General features: G+C 38.7%; 1 protein-coding gene across 13 annotated transcripts in view; it reads left to right on the top strand.

The window, feature by feature from the left end:
• ctnnd2b (catenin (cadherin-associated protein), delta 2b) overlaps positions 1 to 24,151 on the top strand; it is a 207,011-nt gene that overhangs the window by 89,492 nt on the left and 93,368 nt on the right. For all 13 annotated transcript variants that reach the window (XM_088346053.1, XM_088346414.1, XM_088346558.1 and 10 more), the window contains 2 exons: positions 14,656 to 14,690; positions 17,735 to 17,851. In XM_088346053.1, coding sequence (XP_088202179.1) covers positions 14,656 to 14,690; positions 17,735 to 17,851 — 152 coding nt within the window. The remainder of the gene's footprint in view (positions 1 to 14,655; positions 14,691 to 17,734; positions 17,852 to 24,151) is intronic.

Genomic DNA, 24,151 nt, shown 5'->3' with positions numbered 1-24,151 from the left:
GCAAGAGGTGTTATGGCCAAAGTTCCGTGTTTCGTAAATATGTTGGAACTGCAAATTAGTTTCGACAAGAAAATAACAGCCCATGTTTTCAACTCCGCTGGGTGGTAAAGTTGTGAAAATGACGGGGGGGGGGGAAAAACGATTGGCTGAGCAAAAAGAACACCACTAACAAAGTAGCCAGGAAAGGGGAGTCATCGGGGAATAAACCATAGCCCTGAAAATAACCCAGACGCATACTAAAACAATTTGAGACAACAAAATTGCAATACAGTCTTTGTGGATTCTAAATAGACAGTAGTTCTTTCCAAACATGACCTAATTGGAAAAATTTGCATCGAAATATATTGACAACAGATTGCTTAGAAAACACCTCCATTTGATTGTGAACTGGAAAAAACATAATGTGTAGAATTAAGATAATAATAGTATAGTGTAGCCCGGCGTGCCTGTGTCAGCTGCTGCAACTTGTGACAGGTGGCCACTTTGGCTCTAAAATGATGTTTTCCTTAATTTTGCTTTGGAAGTTTGACAGGATTTTAGGTAGCCGGGTTTGGCCAATTCAATAGGGACATGGCCACCTGGCTCAAAGGCCTGGTTTTAAGCTGTTATACTTTGGGTTTGGGAGTGTTGGGGTGTGCAACAAGTGAGTGCATGGACGTGCCTTCAGCTTAAAGGGCAGTCATGCGTTGAGAATGTAAACTGCAACGGCTTCAATTCAAAAGCTTATATTCTTGCATTGCAAAGTTTTCCAGGCTAAATATTTTGATTATGCGCCTGAGAGCCCGGTGGGCTGTTTCTATATGTGTACATTACTACACGAGATTTTATGGTAGTCTAACCCGGGCTGCAGCGGTGAGAGCTATCTTCGTTATTCATTATCCATTATCCGTTATCAGTCAGTTCATAATACACTACAAAGCCTAGGAGCCGAGACACTTACTCTCAGCCAAAAGGCCGAGCTAAGGTCCTAACCCTAAAGCCTTGCTGCGATGACTGCGAATGCACTGTTCCCGGAGGTACTGCAATACCGGGCCGATGCGTGGAGTGGACAGAGCAAGCTCTTATTCTATCTCGCTGGACTTTAACCACTGAACCATTACCTTTTAACTCATTATCACACTATTTTTACTCAGGGTGCCAGAAACTAATGTTACGGAATGGAGAAAATGTCGACATTTTCAAAAGGATAAAAAAAAAAACATTAAGAAATAATATGTTAGTGATACATGATAAATATCTGTATATTCATAGTGGCAGTTATACAGTACATTGTGCTCATGGACACTTATAGATGGGAGTTCAGGGAGTTAATAACACCAACGAGATGTTTTCCTCATCGTGCTTATTTGCGATTATTTATTTATTAACTTTTTGTTTTCTCAGTTCTCTAACATTCTTTCTGGCACCCTGAGTAAAAATAGTGTCATCATTACATAAAATCTATCGCTTTTTTGAAGACATATTTATCAATAGTGGCCTCGTGTTAAGCTTACAGGGCAGCAAGGCTTTAGGGCTAGGACCTTAGCTTGGCCTTTTGGCTGAGAGTAAGTGTCCCGGCTCCTAGGCTTTGTAGCGTATTATGAACTGACCGATGACGGATAATGGATAATGAATTACGAAGATAGATCAATAACCCTTAAAAACCCCAAACCCCCCCTCACCACTGCAAACAGGTTATGATTCCACTTCCATACAATATTTTGTGACTCTGGTCAGCGACATTATTCAACTAATCAATCATTGCAATAATATATACTGCAAGAGTATGAATTGTGCAATGGTTATGCACGAATAAATACGTAGTTATTATTGATCGCCTTATATATGAAAAATATATGACAAAATGGTCTTTTTTCAGGGGTGCGACTTATAATCTAATGCACCTTATAGTGAGGAAAATACGCTACAGTATACACATTTTGAGATTAAAAAGTGACATCAATGACATCTGACCCAAAATTGTTACGATGATAACTAAAATTCCTGTAACCTTTGTTCATGTTAGAAGTCACATTTTTTTGTCCATTATTTTGTAACATAAAAAAGAATGTATTTAAAAAAACGTAGAAAAAAACAAACAAAAGCAGTGCTTTAGCTGCTTATTTTGTCTTTGGGGAAACTTAGCAGTAGATGTTACCATCAAGCCTAACAAATCGTCATAACTGCGAAAAACTAAACCGAAACTTGAATCATGTGAATAACTTAAACCACTCAGTGTAATGTTCTTTTACATCGAAAACAATGAAGAAAATTTGCAATGCTAAATATCACGCATCAGGGAACATACTAGTGGTATGATAATTTGAATTTTATTTTAAACGCCCAAAGGCCTCCAAGACTGTTAACATATCATTTTGATTGCAGAATGTGAGTTAAGACACTATGTCATTTGATTACAAAATATGAATTACAAGCTATATCCACTTATTTTTATCCATTTTAGGGGACGGACATGCTGCTAGTTGCTGTAGACTGAAAATGACATCAAAGTTGCCTAAGAAACAACTAATGACCAATTTAAACTGCTTTTTGAAGACGAACCATGTTTGGTCCTCAGTTGAAGTTGAATAAAATAAAGCCATTCTGCTAAGAGTGAAAGAAATAAGGAACAATAAAACAAACATTTCTCAAATTATTTCATGTTGTACAAGCCCAATAATAACCTCAATTCTGTATTCAAGCAAGTAGGCAGGCATAAACAAATATTATTAAAAGAAAAAATTGAACGTAACAAAATAAATAATTTTTAAAAATTGAAGCAAGTCTTTCTCCTTTGACAAATTCTGTCAAGCAATTGAAGTTTTCTAATACCTCTTTGTCACTAAATTTCCCTGAGGGATCCATATGTGCTTGTGTTTTTGTTATTATACAAACCAACATGTCCTCCCTCGTCTCATTAAACTTCTGGCTTCCAGTCAAAATGGCCGCTTCCCACTGACCAAATTTGTGGGTCACACAAGATTTCTGATAGTATCGCTCCCAGTCACTGTCTGTCTGCACTCCAAGAACATTTGTTTTGATGAGATGGGTGGATGAAGCACATCTAGGCCACAGACATTGTATAACTAGAAACAAACACATTATTTTTACCTTTACACTTGACTTTCTCAATAGAAGAGGGTTACGTGCTCGTTGAGTGCCTGTTCTTATGCTAGGACACGCAACACAAATGTCATACGTTGTAGCAAATAACACATTACACGCAGTCTGTCTCCAATGCATGTAAAACTGAGAATTACTGGCAAAGCTACAGTCACTTAGCAAAACGTATTGGCAGATGCAAACCCAACCAAAGGAGACCTGATAAAAACGAAAACACACTTTTCCCACGATGTTGCCGTTTTCTGGCGGTTTAATGATTTCATTTCTCAAAGGCACGGCAACAGCACGGCTGCACTGCAGTTAGCAGTCGTTGTACCGTAATGGGCAATTGGCTAAAGTTCAGTTGTGGCATAGCAAAGCAAATCGTTTCAGTATCCGCTGGGGTCTTCCATCCACCTCTTTTGAGTGTAATTAAAAGCTTCATGACAGCAGTTGTGGGCCTTTCACCTTTGCAGCCTCAAAGGTTGAATAAACTTTCTCCAAAGGCATTTAGATTTTAATGGTTTGTCCCTCTTTATCTTTTATATCCTCTATCTAGGCTGAGATGATTATTTCTTCTGATACTCACTAATTTGACGGAATTGATATAAATTAAAAGGACCATATTTTGTTCAATCAACTTGTGCTAGAGATAAAATCGAATCCAGCTTTTTCCCACCCGACCTGCGAGTATTAAGCCGGTGATTCTTTGTTTGCAGCAAAATTTTGGTGGCATGATCAATTTAGAATAATGATAATAATAACACCCATGATAACCACAGAAAAAAAAAACATGAAAAACAATGGCATTTGAAAAAAACTGAATGCATGAATGAACTTTATTTCCTGAGAAAACAAATATAAAACATAACAACAAGTCAAAAAAACAAAAACAATGTGAATGTAACATGTACGGAAAGGAATAGGAAGAAGCATATGCTTATTTGATCCTCCCCCACTTCCTTAATAATTGTGTCTTATAGCTAAATATCCCGTGTATTTACATATAACAAACACGTCAGGAATATACGTATTTACATAAGTTTTGTGGATACACACACGTATTTATTCTATTCTTTTTAATCCTCCCCCACTTCCTTAATAATTGTGTCTTATAGCTAAATATCCCGTGTATTTACATATAACAAACACGTCAGGAATATACGTATTTACATAAGTTTTGTGGATACACAGTCACTCCGTCATCGTCATCATTATCATCACCATCATCATTTTTATGCCCATCACCACTATCACCGTCATCATCATTACCATTGCTGTCTCCATCCATTCTCAGCATACTTTAAAAATAAGAGTATCTATCATAATAACAATAGTTCTCAATGGTGATAGTGGTGACAACTGACAACCATGTGGTGTGTGTTTTCCATCATACAAGTATCTTAGGACCTGCTGCCTTAGGGGGTCCGCCCCAGACAGCAAGACCATCATTCTTGGTGCATTAAAAAGGTACGGGAGCTTGAGCCAATTACCTCCAGCATCAAAACTCCCACTTGTCTGCCCTCACGATGAGTTCTGCAGAAATGTTGTGTTCTTATTAAAAGTATCTTTATGTGATTGTATATCCATTTATTTTGTTTTTGTTTAGTTTTCACCATCATCATATCTGTGCATTTAATGTTCCTCTCTTCTCAACATTGCACAAAAATATGTACAGTATTCAATGCTTTGTTAATCCATCCATCCATCCATCCATCCATTATCTGCACCGCTTATCCTCAGCAGGGTCGCGGGGGTGCTAGAGCCCATTGCTTTGTTAATCTATATTCTTAAAATAATCCTTCCTAACAGGGTGGAACAGACAACAAATGGATGGAACACACAATCATGTGGTGGACATTTTTTAATTCTGTTGTTTGAATCTTATGGTTAACCCCATCGTCCAGCATTTTTGCCAATTTGGAATGACTGGAAATTCATGTAATACAGTACTATAGACCACATCAGCATTAATCAAACATTGCAACACTTTCACATCCAGAATCCTAACATCATGAATACACTTCAGATGTTCAATTTACTAGCCTGTTGTACAGGCGTGTGACTCTCATGATTCCTTTTGAGCCCATCGCTTTGCCACCGCTTTCTCTAATTTTCCGTTTTTGCTTTTTGTTTTTCCAGGAGAGCTGTAACCTTTTCAATTTCCCTTTTCAGTCCCTTTCTATCTATTCTTTTTTATGTTGACCTAACTTTCTTTGACAGAAAATAAATACAGTACATAACATACCATTGTATTCCCATCTTTTTAAAATGAAATAATGAAACCTACGGTAACAAACAAGCCTGTACATTTTAAAGCTCAAACGTGCAATATTCTGATGGTGAAGGTCCTGTTGGGTTTTTGAGTGGCAAAAGTAGATACTTTGCCTTGGCCGTTTGCCTTTGTTTGCAGCTCTCTTTCTTTCCCTCCACTTCTACCTCCAGTCAGGTCAAGTCAAGTCATGTTTATTTGTATAGCCCTTAATCACAAGGAGTCTCAAGGGCTGCACAAACCACAGATTATTGCAAACCATAGACTATTATCACACCATCCCTTGATCTAAAACCTACATGAGGGCAAGGAAAAACTCAAAAACCTCAACATGAGGAAAATGAAAAAACCTTGAGAAGGGACCGTACATGAGGTAATTCCCCTTCCAGGATGACCAGGCTGCAATGGATGTTGTAATAACAATTTATACACAAATATCATCAACAGGAAATTCAGATCATTCATAAGCTACATTTTTCTCGCTCTGTGAGGTCTGCAATCCTTTCCTGTCTCCCTGTCCGTCCACCATGTCTCTCTTGTTTTTTGCAGTTAGTCTGCTCTCCCCCTTCTGGGTTGTCATCATCCTTTTCCTTATACCGACTCTGCTGCACTAAGTGCTGGTGCCATTTCCTTGCAAACATGGAATCATTTTACCAAGTTTGAGTTTTTTTTACATACACAAATGCTTCTGTTCTATATGAAGTTAATATTATTATTATTATAGTTGTGATATAGGTTGGTATTATTTTCACTCCGCAACCTAATTTTAGTCTTTTTCTGGTGGGGGCTCCTGGGCAAACATTACCACTAACATTTAATTTGAACAAAATTTAAAATATAAATTCATAACATTTAATTGCATAGTTTAGTGAAGTTTACCAAACTATTAAATAAAAAAAATATTTTATAATGTTATGTCCTACACCTCTTAAGGAAGTTGATTACATTGCACTGCGGACACAATAAAATTGAGTACATATATGTCACCAAAAAGGTATCTAAAGTGCAAAATAAGATTTGAAATGCATTTTATTCAGGCTGAGATCCTCTCCCTTTGCTTGCAAATGATAAACATTGGTTTTCTCTTCTATTATCAATTATTTTAACATTAACTGCTGTCCTTTAAGGACGGTAATAGGGTATGTGCTTCAAATACATAGGACATTCACCACACAATTTACCGTCAATGCTCAGGCCACTACTGACATTCCAGGTCAATAGTGTTCAGACATTTTCTGCACTTACTTACTTTTTGTATTTTATCTCCCTTGACAAGCAGGTATAACAACCCTCAGTCATGCGCGACACAAGGGTCACAGTCACTCAGTTTATTGCCTGCATTCAGTAAACAAAACAATACAAAGAAATCAGGGCACCTGTGCACGACTGCATACATCTTCAGCACGAGGTGATATAGCTGAAGGTACGGCCAGCAGACAACATGCGAGCACATTGACAGTGAAACCTTAATAATAAGGGGCGGCAGTGGCTCAGGAGGTAGAGCGCTCGTCTTGGGATCAAGAGATCTCAGTTTGAATCCCGGCTCCTCTGTGTTACATGTCGAAGTGTTCTTGGGTAAGATACTGAACCCCTAATACCCCCAATATGCAGGTTAGCGCCTTACATGGCTGCACGGCCGCTATTGGGAAATGTGAAGCACACTGTAAAGAGCTTTAGGAAGTCTTGACTTAAAAAGCGCAATATAAATGCAGATCATTTCATTTCATTTCAATAACAATGAACTTAGCTTTCCCACTTACCCGCATTCAATAAACAAAACAATACAAAAGAGTCAGGGCGTACGTGAACGACTGCATACATCTAAAACATTAAGAGAAAGAAAAATACAAAAACGGGAATCACTCAACATGCCGCACACCGTGGCGTGGTTGCATTGAAACATGTTGCATCTCAGTAATTGTCGTTTCAAGCTGCATTACTTTACTTTTAATTTGGGTTTTTTTATGCGTCCTTTAGCACAACATATATACATTTACATACAAAAATAGTTTGTGAAAGCAGCTCCTATATTTAGCAAAATATGAACTTTTACCCAAACTGATATTGGGCACAGTTTACCTTAAGCACGAGGTGATATAGCTGAAGGTACGGCAAGCGCAGAAGCCCATAAAGTGCCAAACGAGAAAGACAGTCGAACACGCCTATGGCTTAACAAATGAATGCGGTACCATGGTTTTAACAGTAATGCAATAGAAACACAGATTTTGTGATAATTAAAAAAAACTCAAAATAATCACATTTCAACTCTGTTACACAGGCATCCCCTAGATTTCCAAAGCGACCATCATGTACTTAGCAGCCATGACAAGAGATATGACGGAATTGTTTTCACTCACTTCATTTTATGTGCGGATGTAAAATGTCTAAGTAGGCGTCTCCACAATGGTCAGTTTGCAGCTTTGGATAGAGGCTCAAGATTGGACACACGACAATTACGAGATGGTTGAGGTTTCTCACTATTTGCTTCAGTCTGGCTCTATTTTGAAACTCCAGCTTTATGGCTTTGTTGTTTTCCTGACAAACCAACGCATCACAGTTGAGCCTTTGCTTTTGTATCAAAAAGCAGTAACAAGTAAATGAACCGCAATGAGACTTTGGCTTTAAATCCAAACCCAAGAAGTGATTTTGTCAGTGGCAGCGTTTTTGCCGACAGTTTGTAAGATCTTTTCCGACCTCTTTCTTTTTCTTTTCTGTGTGTCTTTTGCTCTGTCTGTGGCCCTATAATCTTCCCGCTCTGTTGACATGAGGCCTGGCCATTGTGGTCATCTCTGATAAGAGATACTATGCAGGCACAGTAATAGATGGATTACACACCGCAGGCAGAGTTCAGCATGTGTATAGTGGTTGGGTGAAATAACGGGATTTTCATTCTTATATCTGACATTCACTCTCTTAAGCTTTATTGGATCCAGCAGGATTCTTTTTGTTTTGTTGAAAATCTCATTTTTGGGGCTCTTTCTCTCTTTGATTTCAATGCTGGTCCAGTTTTCTTGGTTGTCTCCGGCATCTCAAGCTCTTATTTTGTTTTATTTACCTCAAAGCCCTTTCAAACAGAAGCTCAGTAGTCTCCCAACTGCCGTTAAATAGTTCTGAATGAGTGGATGCTAAACTATAAGAATAGGAGTAATCAAACACCATTAAGTTAATGCAATTCTACAAAAAAATACATATTGGGATGTATAGTGTTTTCATTTAAAGTTGTGTGTTTTCTTGGAGGTCATGTTAGGGGAGTTAATATGTGTTAGGAGTAGTAGTATTTTTATCGCAGACTACTTAAGTATACTATGAGTTCTTATGTTGAACTATAACAAAATTATATCCGAGATTAGTAAATGTTCTCTAACCATAGGGCTATTCAGCCAAACATTTTTTTTTGTTTTATAAGTATTGGTAGACTTTAGGGTGAAACAGCAGCAAAGTACACTCAAAGATAGACCTTAACTTTTAACGACACTCATTATTAACGGCCATGCTAAGGGTATAATTGTAAAGTACGTGGTAACCTTTTTGTTTGAAGTTAATGATCACAGCTAGTTTTTTTATGTTTAATAGAAAACAACAATTACACGCACTGCTTCATCTTCTTTTTAGTGCCTATGTTGCTTTTAAACTCACACACTGTATTAAAAGTTAACATTGTCTTATTTCCTAATGCCATTTATTAGTGCTGTGAAGTCCTCTGTATTTTTGGGGTATTCCTCTGAACACATACTTAAACTAGTTATTTACTAATGATGGTTCATTTATTTTCTTGCCGATTTATAATTAGCAACTAACTTATTTTATTTCAAATCAAATCAAATTTTAAAGGACTTTTCAGGCATTAAATTACCTCTCAAAGTGCTGTGTAATAAAATTCAGCGTACGATAAGACAATAAAATTCCCTCCTTTATCCCCACCCGAAACCCGAAACACACACACATGGCTTGATATACAATAAAAAAAAAAAATAGTCATAGATATTACCGTATTTTCCGCACTATAAGGCGCACCTAAAAGCCTTTATTTTTTTCAAAAGCTGACCATGCGCCTTATAATACAATGCGCCTTATTTATGGATCAACATTAAGTTTTCCAACTAACTTGCAGCCGCCGACTCGATTTTCCCCCGAACGCCAAGTAGTACGCGGTGGATGGTGGGATTTATTTACCGGCGTTTCATTGGCTAACCAATGTGTCAATCATCAGTTGAATCGATCACTATTGGCTAAAGTTATTCGGAGGTCAAGAGGCGGATCCTTCTTATCATTTACAGACTGCCATTGGCTCAAACGGCAAACAAAGCCTGCAATTGGCCGAAAAAGATGTGTCAATCATCAGTTGAATCGATCACTATTGGCTAAAGTTATTCGGAGGTCAAGAGGCGGATCCTTTTTATCATTTACAGACTGCCATTGGCTCAAACGGCAAACAAAGCCTGCAATTGGCCGAAAAAGATGTGTCAATCATCAGTTGAATCGATCACTATTGGCTAAAGTTATTCGGAGGTCAAGAGGCGGATCCTTTTTATAATGTACAGGCTGCCATTGGCTTAAACAGCGAAACAAAGCCTGCAATTGGCCGAAAAAGATGAATGCGTATAGCATGTGGCCGATGGCATAGAGAAAGCATTTTTTTCTATTCTGTATTTGTAAATATTGTATTCTCCTGGATTTACTACCCTCACGGATATAAGAGGACATTGCCTGCACATTATTATGAACACAATGACTTCGGTGAGCTATTCCCGGTTTTATATTGTCTTGTTTCAGACTGAACTCGATGTTTCTGTGATAAGCGGTGCAGATAATGGATGGAATGGAGTGTCTATTTTTAAATTAAACTCAATTCCAAGTGTTTATTGTCATATGCACAGTAAAGTTGCGAGCGAAAAATAAAATAGATACGAAGGAATGGTTATCATTTCTTGAATCCCAAGACTTTAACCTTCCGAATGATGGAACGATGCATTTGAGTGACATCTTACGGACACCGCATTCGCACGTGTTCTCGACACGTATTTGCGTCTATGCAAGCTTTCGGAATGTTAAGGGGGTAATAAGTTGGACTGAACTATCTGACTGTTTTGTCCACGTTCCCATTGTAGCGCCTTACAATCCGGTGCGTCTTATATATGTCAAAAATAGGACCAAAAACTATTTTTTCGGGGTGCGCCCTATAACCCGGTGCGCCTTATAGTGCGGAAAATACGGTAAATATGATTATGGCAAGGCATCGACAAACCGTATGAGGAAAATTTAAATCATTTACATTTTATCAAACTTTGTTACATATTTGTTGTTGAGAATTCATTAATAGGTATGATTTATTCAAGGGGCAGCCTGGCAGAGCAGTGGTTAGCGCGTGTGCGGCACAGTTCTGAGGTCATGAAAACGAACCTTCCTATGTGGTTTTTAAATGTTCTCCCTGTGCTTGCGTGGTGCACTCCGATTTCCTCCTACATCCCCCCCAAAAACAGGCATGTCAGGTTAATTGGCCGGACCAAATTGTCCCGAGGTGTGAATGAGCGAGTGAATTGTATGTCTTTGTGTGCCCTGCGACTGTCTGGTAACCGGTTCAGGGTGTTCCCTGCCCACTGCCCGAAGATAGCTGGGATGGACTCCAGCACCCCCGCGACCCTACTGAGTATAAACAGTGCAAATTTTGGATGGATGGATAGATTTATACAAGGGATTAAGGACTATATTTTCACATTCTATAGTAGGTCTGCAACTAACAACTTTTTTAAAAGTCAACTTGTCACAAACTATTGAAACGATTGGTCGAGTGATTTTTTTTTTTTGTATTTAAATTGATACATTAAAATCAAGTAAACATTTTTAACCCTGTAAACCAAGGACAGATTCATTAGCAGCAGTATAACGATGTGTAAACCAAATATGTGCATTTTTTGAAATATATTAGGTGGTCAACTGCAAAGTCTGTAACAAAATAACTTCTCAACTGAAATAACGCTCAATCTCTATTTATATTTCAGTTTTTATGTTTACATGTACATCCCACTCCACCTTGGGGAAAAAAAGAGGCGGATCATATAATTCTCAAAACAATTAGATTGGGTTGATACTTAGCCCTATGTTCACACATTCTCAAAGCAATAAATCATTAGCGGCGTACGCGACTCTTCAGCAGTTGATCACAGTGTCAATTACTTTCTCACGGCCCGGTAATTATAGCGGCACGTAATATGCTTGAGATGTTTTTTTTCGTGGGCCAAAATGTCAATAAGGTGCTGCAGTGAAAGAAAAAAGTCCAGAAAAGAATATATTTTGCTGTATTTCTGTTATTACTTGTGCTAGTTCTACTCTGGGTAGGAGACTTAACTTTTAGTTAAGTGGCGGCAGTAGCTCAGGAGGTAAAGCGCTCATCTTGGGATCAAGGGGATCCCAGTTCGAATCCCGGCTTGTCCGAGTTACATGTCGAAGTGTCCTTGGGTAAGACACTGAACCCCTAATACCTCCAATAAGCAGGTTAGCGCCTTACATGGCTGCACAGCCGCTGTTGGGAAATGTGAAGCACACTGTAAAGCGCTTTGGGAAGTCATTGACTTGAAAAGCGCTATATAAATGCAGATCATTTCATTTCATTTAGTTAATAGACAGGGTGTGGACGTGCCTAAAACAATCAAATATAGATTAATCTTAAATATTATACAATTTAGCATGCCATTCAATAACTCAACAATTTAAGATCACCAATCATGCTACTTTTGAAAAAACAAAACAAAAAAAACACTAATTACAAATTACCCCACTCTCATTTTCTCCAAGAAAATGCCCCACAATTGTGGACACCCCACAAAAATTGTGACAAAAATAAAACCAGTCATGGAGGCAGCCAATAGGCCAGCAGTAAAATCGGAGGACTTGGAAATAAAAATAACCACTGTCAAGATTAAAACAAATATAATCCCGAAGCACACAATGACAACAGTCTTCTTGTATTTGTTAGGAAAAACGCCAGCAAAGAGAATAAGAAACACATTGATATTGACCATGCACTGGGAAGACAAAAACAAATACTACTTACTTGATGTAACTTTCCTTACCCGTGGTATTGCAAAAGCAATGTTAATATATTTGAAATAATGTTGGCTGTCTCAAAAGGTCGGACTAAAGCTAAAAAGTCTCTGTAGTGCGAAGTGGAAGGAGAAGAGGACGACGAGGTGAGCGGAGAAGATGAGGTAAAATTTTGGACTATTTGATAAAGTTTCAGGAGCGAGCAGAGAGAGTGGGAAAGGTGAGATGGCACAACATTCATTTGGACAGGTAACTTAAAATTAGTTTTACCTGGTTATATCAGTATCAGAAATTATTTTCCCCCCATTTTATTAACACTCCACTTATTGAAACATAAATATTTTGTTTGTTTGTTGTACATGATTCAATTGTTTGTTTGTTTGTACATGATTCAGATTGAATCGTTTCTTGTACATGATTCAATTGTTTGTTTGTTTGTACATGATTCAAATTGAATCGTTTCTCCGGCGCCGTCACGAATGGCAGCCACTCCAGCAGCTCCCGTGTTATTTTCGATTGTTCTCAGTTATTTTCGATTGTTCTCAGCTTAGGGATGCTGCTTCGGGGATGAATAAAGTATCTATCTATCTATCTATCTATCTATCTATCTATCTATCTATCTATCTATCTATCTAAAGAAAAACACAATAGGGATCAAACTGAATCAAAGGTCAACATTGAATTCAAGAAGAACCACAATCTGTATGTAGCTTGTTTTTTTCACATTGCTGTGGTGCCATGCTGACTGATTTATTCAGTAATATCACTTGGTGTATGTGGTCCACAATATAATTATGCTTCATCACCTGGTCATTTAAAGATTGACTTGTTTGCAATCCTCGCAAGATGTCGATTTTATCAACCATCCTCAAGTGTAATCAAATTCCGAGGATAGGGCGGAGAGACCTGTAATAATATTGTCGATGGACAAATGTGTAAAATTGGCTGTTCCACACATGAATACTTGTGTGTATGTTATCTCGTCTGCAATTTGGCCCGATGTTGAATCAAAGTGGAAGCCCTGAGTGAACCATGAAACAATAGTAGCAATTTAACAACTCATTTTTCTGATAGTGGAATGTATAGATTCTGTATGTGAAATCACTCTCAATTCTCTTTGTATATTTTTATAAGTGAACCTGTCAAACACACTATTTTTTACAATTGAAACCCATTGAAAGTGCTTCAAAATGCTACAAATCTTCCGACGACCCCATAGCAAATTACAAAATACGCACTTTTTATTAAAGTGTGAAATTACCCTCCTTAAAATCAAGCAATGTTCATTTTTGTACTTACACAGTTGATAGTATTTGTGCTATCTGCTGGACATTTACAACAACAGCATGTTTGGTGTGTGGTTTCTTTCTCTCTAAGAACTACTTTTGATTTAAAAACTAATTTTGAAATCGAAAAATTTCTCTATACATTCTGAACTCTGATTTTAAATGTTTGGCAGCTCTGCATTGTGTTTGTAGTTGTCGCGGAGGAGACTTATGAAACACACAAAAATATTTGTAGGGTTCATACAAGTGATTGAATTCCTTGAAATGCTTTAATTTGAAGAATTGAAAACTGTTCCAAGTTTAGGTGAAGTGCTTGCAATTGCTTGAAATTGTTGCCGTGTTCTCAAATAGTCTGCTTAAAAGTGATCTCGACACTACTCTTCTTCTTCCCTCGTGATTAACAGCTGCTACCATTAAGTTGTATGGCATTGTCCTATTGAGTTTCATCCCCCTAGGATAACTTGCCATATATGGCAGTTACATGCTACACCTAAACAGGGCACTATGAAATGTGTATTAGAGTAAGGATTGTGTATCAGTTATGGACATTTATCATGGGCCATGCAAAAAAATAAAATAGTATTTCTCACTTTATGCAACTGAAAATATAAGCGACATGTTACTATCATTATCACCATTAACACCTATTTGGGGAGAGATTTGTCTCCAAAAAACATTTATTTGCGATGTACAGTAAATCTAAAAAAGATATGTAGTGATAAATACACACACAAGATTAAAACTCTCATATGTAAATATGTAAATCACAGATACATTTGTGGCTCTGAAAAATACATGATTTGCACCGAAAATATTATTTCAATGGTACTGGAGAAATTGGAATATTGGCTTTGAAAGTCTTTAAAAAGTGCTTGAATATGGCCATGAAAAAGTGTACGAACCCTGTATGTGTATTCTCTTTTGTTATGCCAATGGTTCTAACCATGTTCGTATTGCCTTTTTTTTGTCTTGCAGTTCAGCAGAGGAGAAATTTCGCTGGAACAACCAAGGTAGCAAATGCTTTCACTAACACATTAAAGTGCACCATTGTTCTGATTCTCCCAAAAGTCTATGCTGACTGTGCATATGGCTCCTTTTTCCCCCTATCCTGGAATTCACTTTCGTACAAGATACATGATGGGTTCTGTACACAATGTCTTGAAAAATAGGTTCAATTATTTGCACTTATACTCCCCCATGTCCGCCTAAAGCAGGAATAAAAACCACGCAAGCACCTACCGACTTGGTTTTCACCCAATGTCATTGCAGTGCAATCGCACCAACTAAAGTCAATAAAACTGTCATCCGTAATCCACTCACTAAAACCTTTTCTATTACTGTTCGTCTCCCGCTCTCAATAAGAGACTAATGTTGCTCTCAGGACTCTTTTAGCTGGATTTGTCCTCACAGCTGCCAATGCAAGGCTTACCTATAGATGTCAATGTCACAAGATTTGTTGCGCGGTCATTAATTATATTTGCCCCTTGACTCAAGCGCCACTCTTTTAGTGTGATTTACAAGGTCTCAAATAGCAGGTGCCAACATAGATGTTCACTCACAGTAACAAACGAGTGTGCTGCAGGGAAAATGCACAGAACAAGGTTTGATTTTAGTTGGTGCTGATGATTGAGTGTTTCAGTAATCTATTATTTTCTATTATATTACATCTTATTATAAAATCACTTTATAGAATTGTATTTAGCATTAACGAGTGTTAAAACAATGATTTGCTTTTTAACTCATTCAGTGCCACAAACTTGAAAAGAGAATTGAATGTCATCAGTCCATAGTGCTGCTGATGCAGAAAGACGTTTTTGTGAAACAGAAAATTTGTTTCTGAAATCAGGGTCGATGCAAAGATTCTTGTTGAAATGCATGCTGTCACAAAACGTTTTTTTTCAATTTCTTTCCCTGAAAATTAGCGTTTTCACAAAACTTAAAAATATTCAACTACACTTCATTGAATAATGGCAAATTATTATTTTTTTGTTTTGCTTTTTTTCTTGGTGAGAGAACGTTTGCTCTCTAATTTGGCGGGTTCCATACTTGCATAGCTACAGAACTTTATATCTATAGGGCAGGGATATCAAACTCAGGTTGGTTCTGTGGCCGGTTCCAGACTTTTTGTTTTGAGATGGGCCGGATCACTAAAAGAATTTCAACTCATAATTTGTAGCTTTGTTTTTCAGTATTATGCTTTGTCATTCTGCCGACATAAACACTATACCCTACAGGTTAGAATCGCAGAAGACAAGGGATCTTTTTTTAACAATGCACATTTATTAAAAAATGGGGAAAAAGTTGTTCATGTTTTGGCAGCCAATGCATTAGCTGGTCTATATGAACGGTTGAGTGAAAGCAGTTTTACACCTCAACCAACCTACCACACTATACAAACTCAACACTGTCCTCTAGAAGCCAGAGAGAGCATTTTGTCTTTGCATTCATTTTTAAAAAAGTCAACATGTTTGATAGAAATGACCTAGAGACCCGCTTTTTTTTTTGACTGACTCAGAAATTTATGGCAGGCTGGATTACATCACCCAACAGACGGGGTCTGCCCTGCGGGCTGTATGTTTAATGTGCCTGCTGTAGGCCTTCCAAAAAAAAAAAGTGCAAATCTACTGGCACCCAGCCCTCCAATTTAAGACATTCGGCTGCCACTGAATGAGTGAATATGCAATTAAGCATTTGGTGTTAACGTAAGAAAATGTTTTAAATAAAAAAAATAACCAACTGCAATTGTTATTCAATTTCAATCACGAAGATTCCTCACTATTTTCATTCCAGTTCTAATTTTATTTTAGCTGATTCAGACAAAGTAAAAGCAGATGTTTGAATTTTTCTTTAATTGAACTCAAATGTTTATTTGTCATCTTTCATGAAGAAATTCATCCATCCATCAGCTGCACCGCTTCACCTCATTAGGGTCACGGGGGTGCTGGAGCCCATTTCAGCTATCTTTGGACAATCGGCAAGGGACACCCTGAACCGGTTTATCCATCCATCTATCCATCATCTGCACGCCTTATCCTCAGTAGGGTTGCAGGGGTGAGGGAGCCCATCCCAGCTATCTTTGGGCAGTGGGCAGGGGACACTCTGGACCAGTTTATCCATCCATCCATTCATCCATCCATCATCTGCACGGCTTATCCTCAGTAGGGTCACGGGGGTCCTGGAGGCCATCCCAGCTCTCCTTGGACAGTGAGCAGGGGACACCATGAACTGGTTGCCAGGCAGTCGCAAGGCCCACAATTCACTCGCACATTCACACCTAGAGACAATTTGGATCAACCTGACATGCATGTCTTTGGAATGTGGGTGGGAATTAGAGTGCCCGGAGGAAACCCAGGCAAGCACAGGGAAAACTTGCAAACTTTTTTCAGGAAGGCTGGTAGCTGGATTTGAACCCTTGACCTCAGAAGTGTGCCAAGGGTGTGCTAACCACTCATCTGCCATGAGGCGATCATGAATAAATGAAAAATTACAGTTCCAAGTTTAAAGGGATTTGTATAATTTCAAGAAATATTCTTTAAATATAAGTGTTTGTTGCGTGAATTAGTGGAATCATTCATGTATTTCATAGTTATTAAGTTGGACACATCCACCGATGATTATCACCATAAAACAAAAAAGATAGCTTTACGAAACGTCCAAATCGAAGTTTGAATGTATAAAATTGGACGTGCCAGTAAAATCGACTGAAAAAAAACATAAAACTGAAAATGTATCTTACTGCTTTTTCTTGGTGGAGCCAGATTTCACAGAATAAAAAACATATTTTTTGGTCCTCTTATCCCAAATGCCCATTCTATCAAAATCCTTTTTCACAACGCAAACACCAATACACAACATCCCACGGTGTAATCAACGCATTGTGTGAATGGCAAATGCCGGGCAGACTACAGAAAAGAGAAGGATTGGTGAAGCAAGAGAAGGTCTAAAAATACATTCTGTTGTATTGCACAAACTGATGGACATTATTGATATTTTACAAAAAACATAAACATCAAATGTTTATTTTTAATAACCGCGTTGTTCTTTATGCATGCAGATGGGCAGAAGGACATAGAGGAGGAGCTAACAACAGGCCTGGAGTTGGTGGACTCTTGTATCAGATCGCTCCAGGAGTCGGGCATCTTGGACTCACAGGACTCTTCTACAGGAGATCGTAAGACCATTGTTATTATTATAGACCTATGTTAGCATTGTTCTGAGTTGCTCAGATACACTTTTAGATCTGATATGAAATTACATGTGCATCTCTTGTAAATATATCCCTTTTGACATGCATTTCCTGTCATAATACCCTTTTTGCTCTGTATTCTTACAATGAGTATGAAAGCAAAACAGAAGGACCAAAATAGGTTTAGCACTCTTTTTTTTTTAAGTATAATTTTGTTTTGTGTCTGATGTGTTTGTAAGAAAACAAAATACAGTGCCCCTCAACATACAAGAATACTTTGTTCCCTGATCAAGCGATACGAGCTTGAGCATTTGTTGTGTCTTGAACAAATGTTCCCAATAAGAAATGACTAAACACCAAAGAATCCATTCCCGGCCTCCGTAAACCATCCAAATAAACCTTAAATAGCTATAAAAACAAATTCAAATGGTGATTGAACGTGGAAATACAGTAAAAGGATGAAGAAGACAATAATATCAAAATAAAATGCGAGTTTATTATGAGCACTTATCATGGAGGATGTGGGTGTTTGCTAATGCCAGTGTACTTGTGGTGGTGGAGGAGTAAGGGATCGTGATAGATTGTTGATGGTACGCAAGCAGTGAAATAAAAAAATAAAAACACAAGCGTGCGGGATCAGGTCTTTATGGAAGGAAAGGCACGTACTAACCCGGATGAGCCAATGCTTGGTGAGTTGTCTCGAGCATTCGGTCCTCTTGCTGTGGTGTTTGGAAATTTTCACAGCTTGAATTTTCTCTCATATGTCAGGCAAGGTTTTAGCTCAAAAGACATCTCATATCTCGAATACCTTGTGACTAGAGTAGCTCGTATGCAGAAGGGCTACTGTATAATATTTAAAGATAAATTGAGATTCAAAGATTGTTCTAATCCCTCCGTGCAATGTGTTTGTTTCCGAGAGCTTCCTGTATGATCCAGAGAAATTTCCTGTGGCTTCTGTACTACGCAACAACTTCCCCCCCACCGACACACACAAACACCCCCTCCTTATGTCTTTGCTTCATGAGAGTAAGGTAGCTGTCTGGAGGCATGCAGCTCGTTCCAGGGGTTTGATATGCTAATCCATCCTCTTGGAGAATTTAGCTAGCCTGAGCTCACAGTACAAAGAGACGTCCGTGCGTACATAGCATTAACACTGTATTGGTACACATGGAGCTGACTACTGTACTTCAAGTGCTTGGCTATCATGCACAAGCTTGTGCATTTGTAAAGAACCCACTTACACCTGCAAAGCTGCATATTACATAGACTACTTCATTTAGGAAGAGAGGTTTTTGGCTGTCTATGCACTTTTGCAAAATACATTCTGTTTATCTTTAATATTATGCGTTAAATGCTATCTGTTTGAAATGTATTGTCGTCTTTGTTTACATCGCCTTATTGGATTTCTTTACATTGCCATCACACTGCAGAAAGATTCAGAGTTGTCTTTGAGTGATTGTATTTCCTCTTTAATAGTTTTGGGGACTTTTTTGCTTCTTTATAACTTCAGTTCATTATATATGACCTACGAGAGAACCGATAAAAGTTATAGTTTTTTTGCTGCTACATACCTTGTTTTAAGGTATCGCTACTCACTGCAGTCACAGTTGATAATTTGAGCTGCCTTCTTGTACCCATTGTACAAAAAAGAACAATTAACTAGAAATTTCTGAAATTGCCAATCATTTTATGTAATTTTAACTTTTTTACTCGCACCCGCCACCGTGTGGCATGTGTCTTCGTTGCAGGCTCAGTCAGCTCATTCATGATGCTTGTGCAAGTACGTGCATTTCCCTGATGTGTTATTGAGGCAGGCCTCTTCTTGTTTCACCAGTTTCATGCTACACCAACAAATAGAACAGAAAAAAACACAGGCAAGAGGTCACTCTCAAGCACTTCCCCCGCACCACATTCCTCCTAATAAAAGTAAAATAAAAGCAGATAGGCGGTGGAAAAAGCCTGGACAGCCGATTGGCTGATGCTCTCTTTTTAAACCCCCTCTTGGAAGCCGTTTGATTGTTATGCCAACTGATGCCACCAGCTCAGTAAGCCCTTACATCCGACTCTGTTCCTGCCCTGCTTTTCTCTGCCTGATCTTCGTTGCCAACCTGATTCCGGACCTGACTTCGCCCCGTTCTGCCTGCTTGTTACCCGATCTGTTTTGCCCCATTACCTGCCTTCCTCCTGTTGCCGACCTCGTTTCCGAACTTGACACCACCTTTGCTCTCCAGTCCCGGCCAGCGACTTGTAATTCCCGCTTGTCTTCGATCTTCCTCGCTAGACACGGAAGTATCACTTCCGCATCTCCTGCTCCCCTTCGTCCGTCGATCCTCGGATCGTGGAAGCAAGCCTTTCTCTCCCTCTTATCAATAAAACCGAGTAAACGAACGCTACTGGGTCCTGTCTCCGTTCCTGGGCCTGTGACAATAGGGGCTTTTTGAACTCATTTGGGCATTGTTAACATATAGGTAAAGAGAAAATATTTAAGTTTCAACTATTTTAAATACACCTTAAATGACACAGCCCTGCTTTAAAGAAAACATGGGAGTTTAAGTAAGGCTTTTAAAAAAAAAAAAATCAGCAGTTATTTAGATAGATAGATAGATGGATGGATGGATGGATGGATGGATGGATAGATAGATAGATAGATAGATAGATAGATAGATAGATAGATAGATAGATAGATAGATAGATAGATAGATAGATAGATAGATAGATAGATAGATAGATAGATAGATAGATAGATAGATAGATAGATAGATAGATAGATACTTTATTCATCCCCATAGGGAAATTCACACTTCCAGCAGTATTCTTATGTTGAAAAATAAAATGATAAAACAAAGATATCGAACACAAAACTACCCAATATAATGTTTTGCTATAGAGTATTTAAATAGTGCTACGGAAAATACACACTTTAATAAAAATAGGGTAATATGTAAATGTGGGGGTGGGGTTTAATGTGGGCTATTACTCCCCCGGTTGGTGTTAAAGAGCCTCTAGGCATGAGAAAGAAATTATCTCCTCAGTTTGTCCGTGGAACAAGACTGGGACAGCAGTCTGTCGCTGAAGCTGCTCTTCTGTTTGGAGATGATGCTGTGTAGTGGATGTAATGAATTGTCTATGATTGATCGCAGCTTGTTCAGTGCCCGTCTCTCACCTACAGTTGTCAGGCTGTCCAGCTCTGTGCCCACAACAGAGCCCGCCTTTCTCACCAGTTTATTAAGACGAAAGACATCCTTCTTCTTAGCGCTGCCTTCCCAACACACTGCCGCATAGAAGAGGGCGCTTGCCACAACAGTCTCATAGAACATTTGCAGGAGCTTTCTGCAGATGTTGAAGGACGCCAGTCTTCTGAGGAAGTACAGTCGGCTTTGTCCTTTCCTGCACAGAGCTTCTGTGTTGGCAGTCCAGTCCAGTTTATTGTCCAGCTGCACACTCAAGTATTCGTAGGTCTGGACAAACTCTACACATTCTCCTTTGATAGTTACAGGTTTCGAGTGAGGTCTAGTCCTTTGGGGGAAAGGGAAGATAATACTGATAACATGTATCAGTTCTATCAATACCTGGCATTGGGATTATTGACTTTTCAAGAGTTGAGTATCAATCTTTGAAACAGTGGTATCAGGAACCCCTGTAAATTACCATTCAGTTTTTGGTACCAGTGATTAGTAAAGTATTTGTACCGGTATCAGGCAAAAAAAAAGTCAAATCAGACGATACATCTTGAAATGCACTGAAGTTCCTTTTTTTTTTTTACTTTTGAAATTGCGGAATGGAAAACGCTTAAAATCTTATAATCAATTTGAATTTTAGAGTTGAAAAATTACTTAAAGAATCTGACTACCGGTTTATCGATAGTTCCAGTAGACATGCTTGTGGCTTGCTTGTATGCATGTGCAAACAAATGAGAAATAACAATGAAAAGTAGAGGTATTTTTATATCTTATAAGTTTTAATAAGTAATTGCAATTCATTGAGTCCATGTGCCATTCTCTTGACTTCTGGATTTCAGCTTACATAATAGTCAAGCACACACTAACAGGCAATATCAATTTTTTTACTATTGGTCTTTTTTTTTTTTTTAAACAAACATTTAGTCCCCAGCATAAGGTTAGAGAAAACGCTAGAATCAGAAATCCTTTTCTAACGCGTTGGCTGCTGAGCAGATTAATGCGGTTCCGCAGCAGGGCAAACTTAGTGTTCATGCTTGACGCCAGCTCTGCAGCGTGCATGTTAATCTGTGGGAGTTTGTCCTATGCGGTTACTTGGAACTGACCGCACATGCAGTAGCGTGCACACATACATCTTAAGAGTGTGTGCTCTTGACTTCATAGCCCTCTAAAGGGTATCTGGAAATAGACAACTTATGAAATGTTAAAATGTGTCAATATACAGGGAGTGCAGAATTATTAGGCAAGTTGTATTTTTGAGGATTAATTTTATTATTGAACAACAACCATGTTCTTAATGAACCCAAAAGTCTCATTAATATCAAAGCTGAATATTTTGGAAGTTGGAGTGGGGCTTTTTTAGTTTTAGCTATTTTAGGAGGATATCTGTGTGTGCAGGTGACTATTACTGTGCACAATTATTGGGCAACTTAACAAAAAACAAATGTATACCCATTTCAATTATTTATTTTCATCAGGGAAACCAATATAACAGCTCAACATTCACAAATATACATTTCTGACATTCAAAAACAAAACAAAAACAAATCAGTGACCAATATAGCCACCTTTCTTTGCAAGGACACTCAAAAGCCTGCCATCCATGGATTCTGTCAGTGCTTTGATCTGTTCACGATCAACATTGCGTGCAGCAGCAACCACAGCCTCCCAGACACTGTTCAGAGAGGTGTACTGTTTTCCCTCCTTGTAAATCTCACATTTGATGAGGGACCACAGGTTCTCTATGGGGTTCAGATCAGGTGAACAAGGAGGCCATGTCATTAGTTTTTCTTCTTTTAGACCCTTTCTTGCCAGCCACGCTGTGGAGTACTTGGATGCGTGTGATGGAGCGTTGTCCTGCATGAAAATCATGTTTTTCTTGAAGGATGCGGACTTCTTCCTGTACCACTGCTTGAAGAAGGTGTCTTCCAGAAACTGGCAGTAGGACTGGGAGTTGAGCTTGAGTCCATCCTCAACCCGAAAAGGCCCCACAAGCTCATCTTTGATGATACCAGCCCATACCAGTACCCCACCTCCACCTTGCTGGCGTCTGAGGCGGACTGGAGCTCTCTGCCCTTTACCGATCCAGCCACGGGCCCATCCATCTGGCCCATCAAGACTCACTCTCATTTCATCAGTCCATAAAACCTTAGAAAAATCCGTCTTGAGATTTTTCTTGGCCCAGTCTTGACGTTTTAGCTTGTGTGTCTTGTTCAGTGGTGGTCGTTTTTCAGCCTTTCTTACCTTGGCCATGTCTCTGAGTATTGCACACCTTGTGCTTTTGGGCACTCCAGTGATGTTGCAGCTCTGAAATATGGCAAAACTGGTGGCAAGTGGCATCTTGGCAGCTGTACGCTTGACTTTTCTCAGTTCACGGGCAGTTATTTTGCGCCTTGGTTTTTCTACACGCTTCTTGCGACCCTGTTGACTATTTTGAATGTAACGCTTGATTGTTCGATGATCACGCTTCAGAAGCTTGGCAATTTTAAGAGTGCTGCATCCCTCTGCAAGATATCTCACTATTTTTGACTTTTCAGAGCCTGTCAAGTCCCTCTTCTGACCCATTTTGCCAAAGGAAAGGAAGTTGCCTAATAATTATGCACACCTGATATAGGGTGTTGATGTCATTAGACCACACCCCTTCTCATTACAGAGATGCACATCACCTGATATGCTTAATTGGTAGTAGGCTTTCGAGCCTATACAGCTTGGAGTAAGACAACATGCATAAAGAGGATGATGTGGTCAAAATACTCATTTGCCTAATAATTCTGCACTCCCTGTAGAATGTTGTGGAATGGAACAAAGTCAGCCATACCTCTCCACTCCCAGTGACTAAAATGTGTTAAAGCCAAGCTAAAAAAATAAATACATCTTTTTTTTTAACCTAGAAAACAAATTTTGTTTTCATATATGTCAGAAAGACTGTTTACTGTCATGTTTAAGGGAGCAGTATGGAATTTGGAATTTTGTTACTCTCTGCTGCAATTTCCTGGCTTGTGTTAATCATTACAGCCTCAGTCCTCTCATTCGCAATGCGCATGTCTGTACGTGCATTTCTTAGACCCGCGTAAATAAACTCTTTCTTGCGGTTTGGGTTGGCATTGGA

Source organism: Urocampus carinirostris, chromosome 1, assembly GCF_059441175.1.
Source record: "Urocampus carinirostris isolate Australia breed hairy pipefish chromosome 1, RoL_Ucar_1.0, whole genome shotgun sequence".
NCBI classification, from domain to species: domain Eukaryota; kingdom Metazoa; phylum Chordata; class Actinopteri; order Syngnathiformes; family Syngnathidae; genus Urocampus; species Urocampus carinirostris.
Note: the sequence above shows the minus strand (reverse complement) of the source record. Positions and strands in the feature narration are given on the sequence as shown.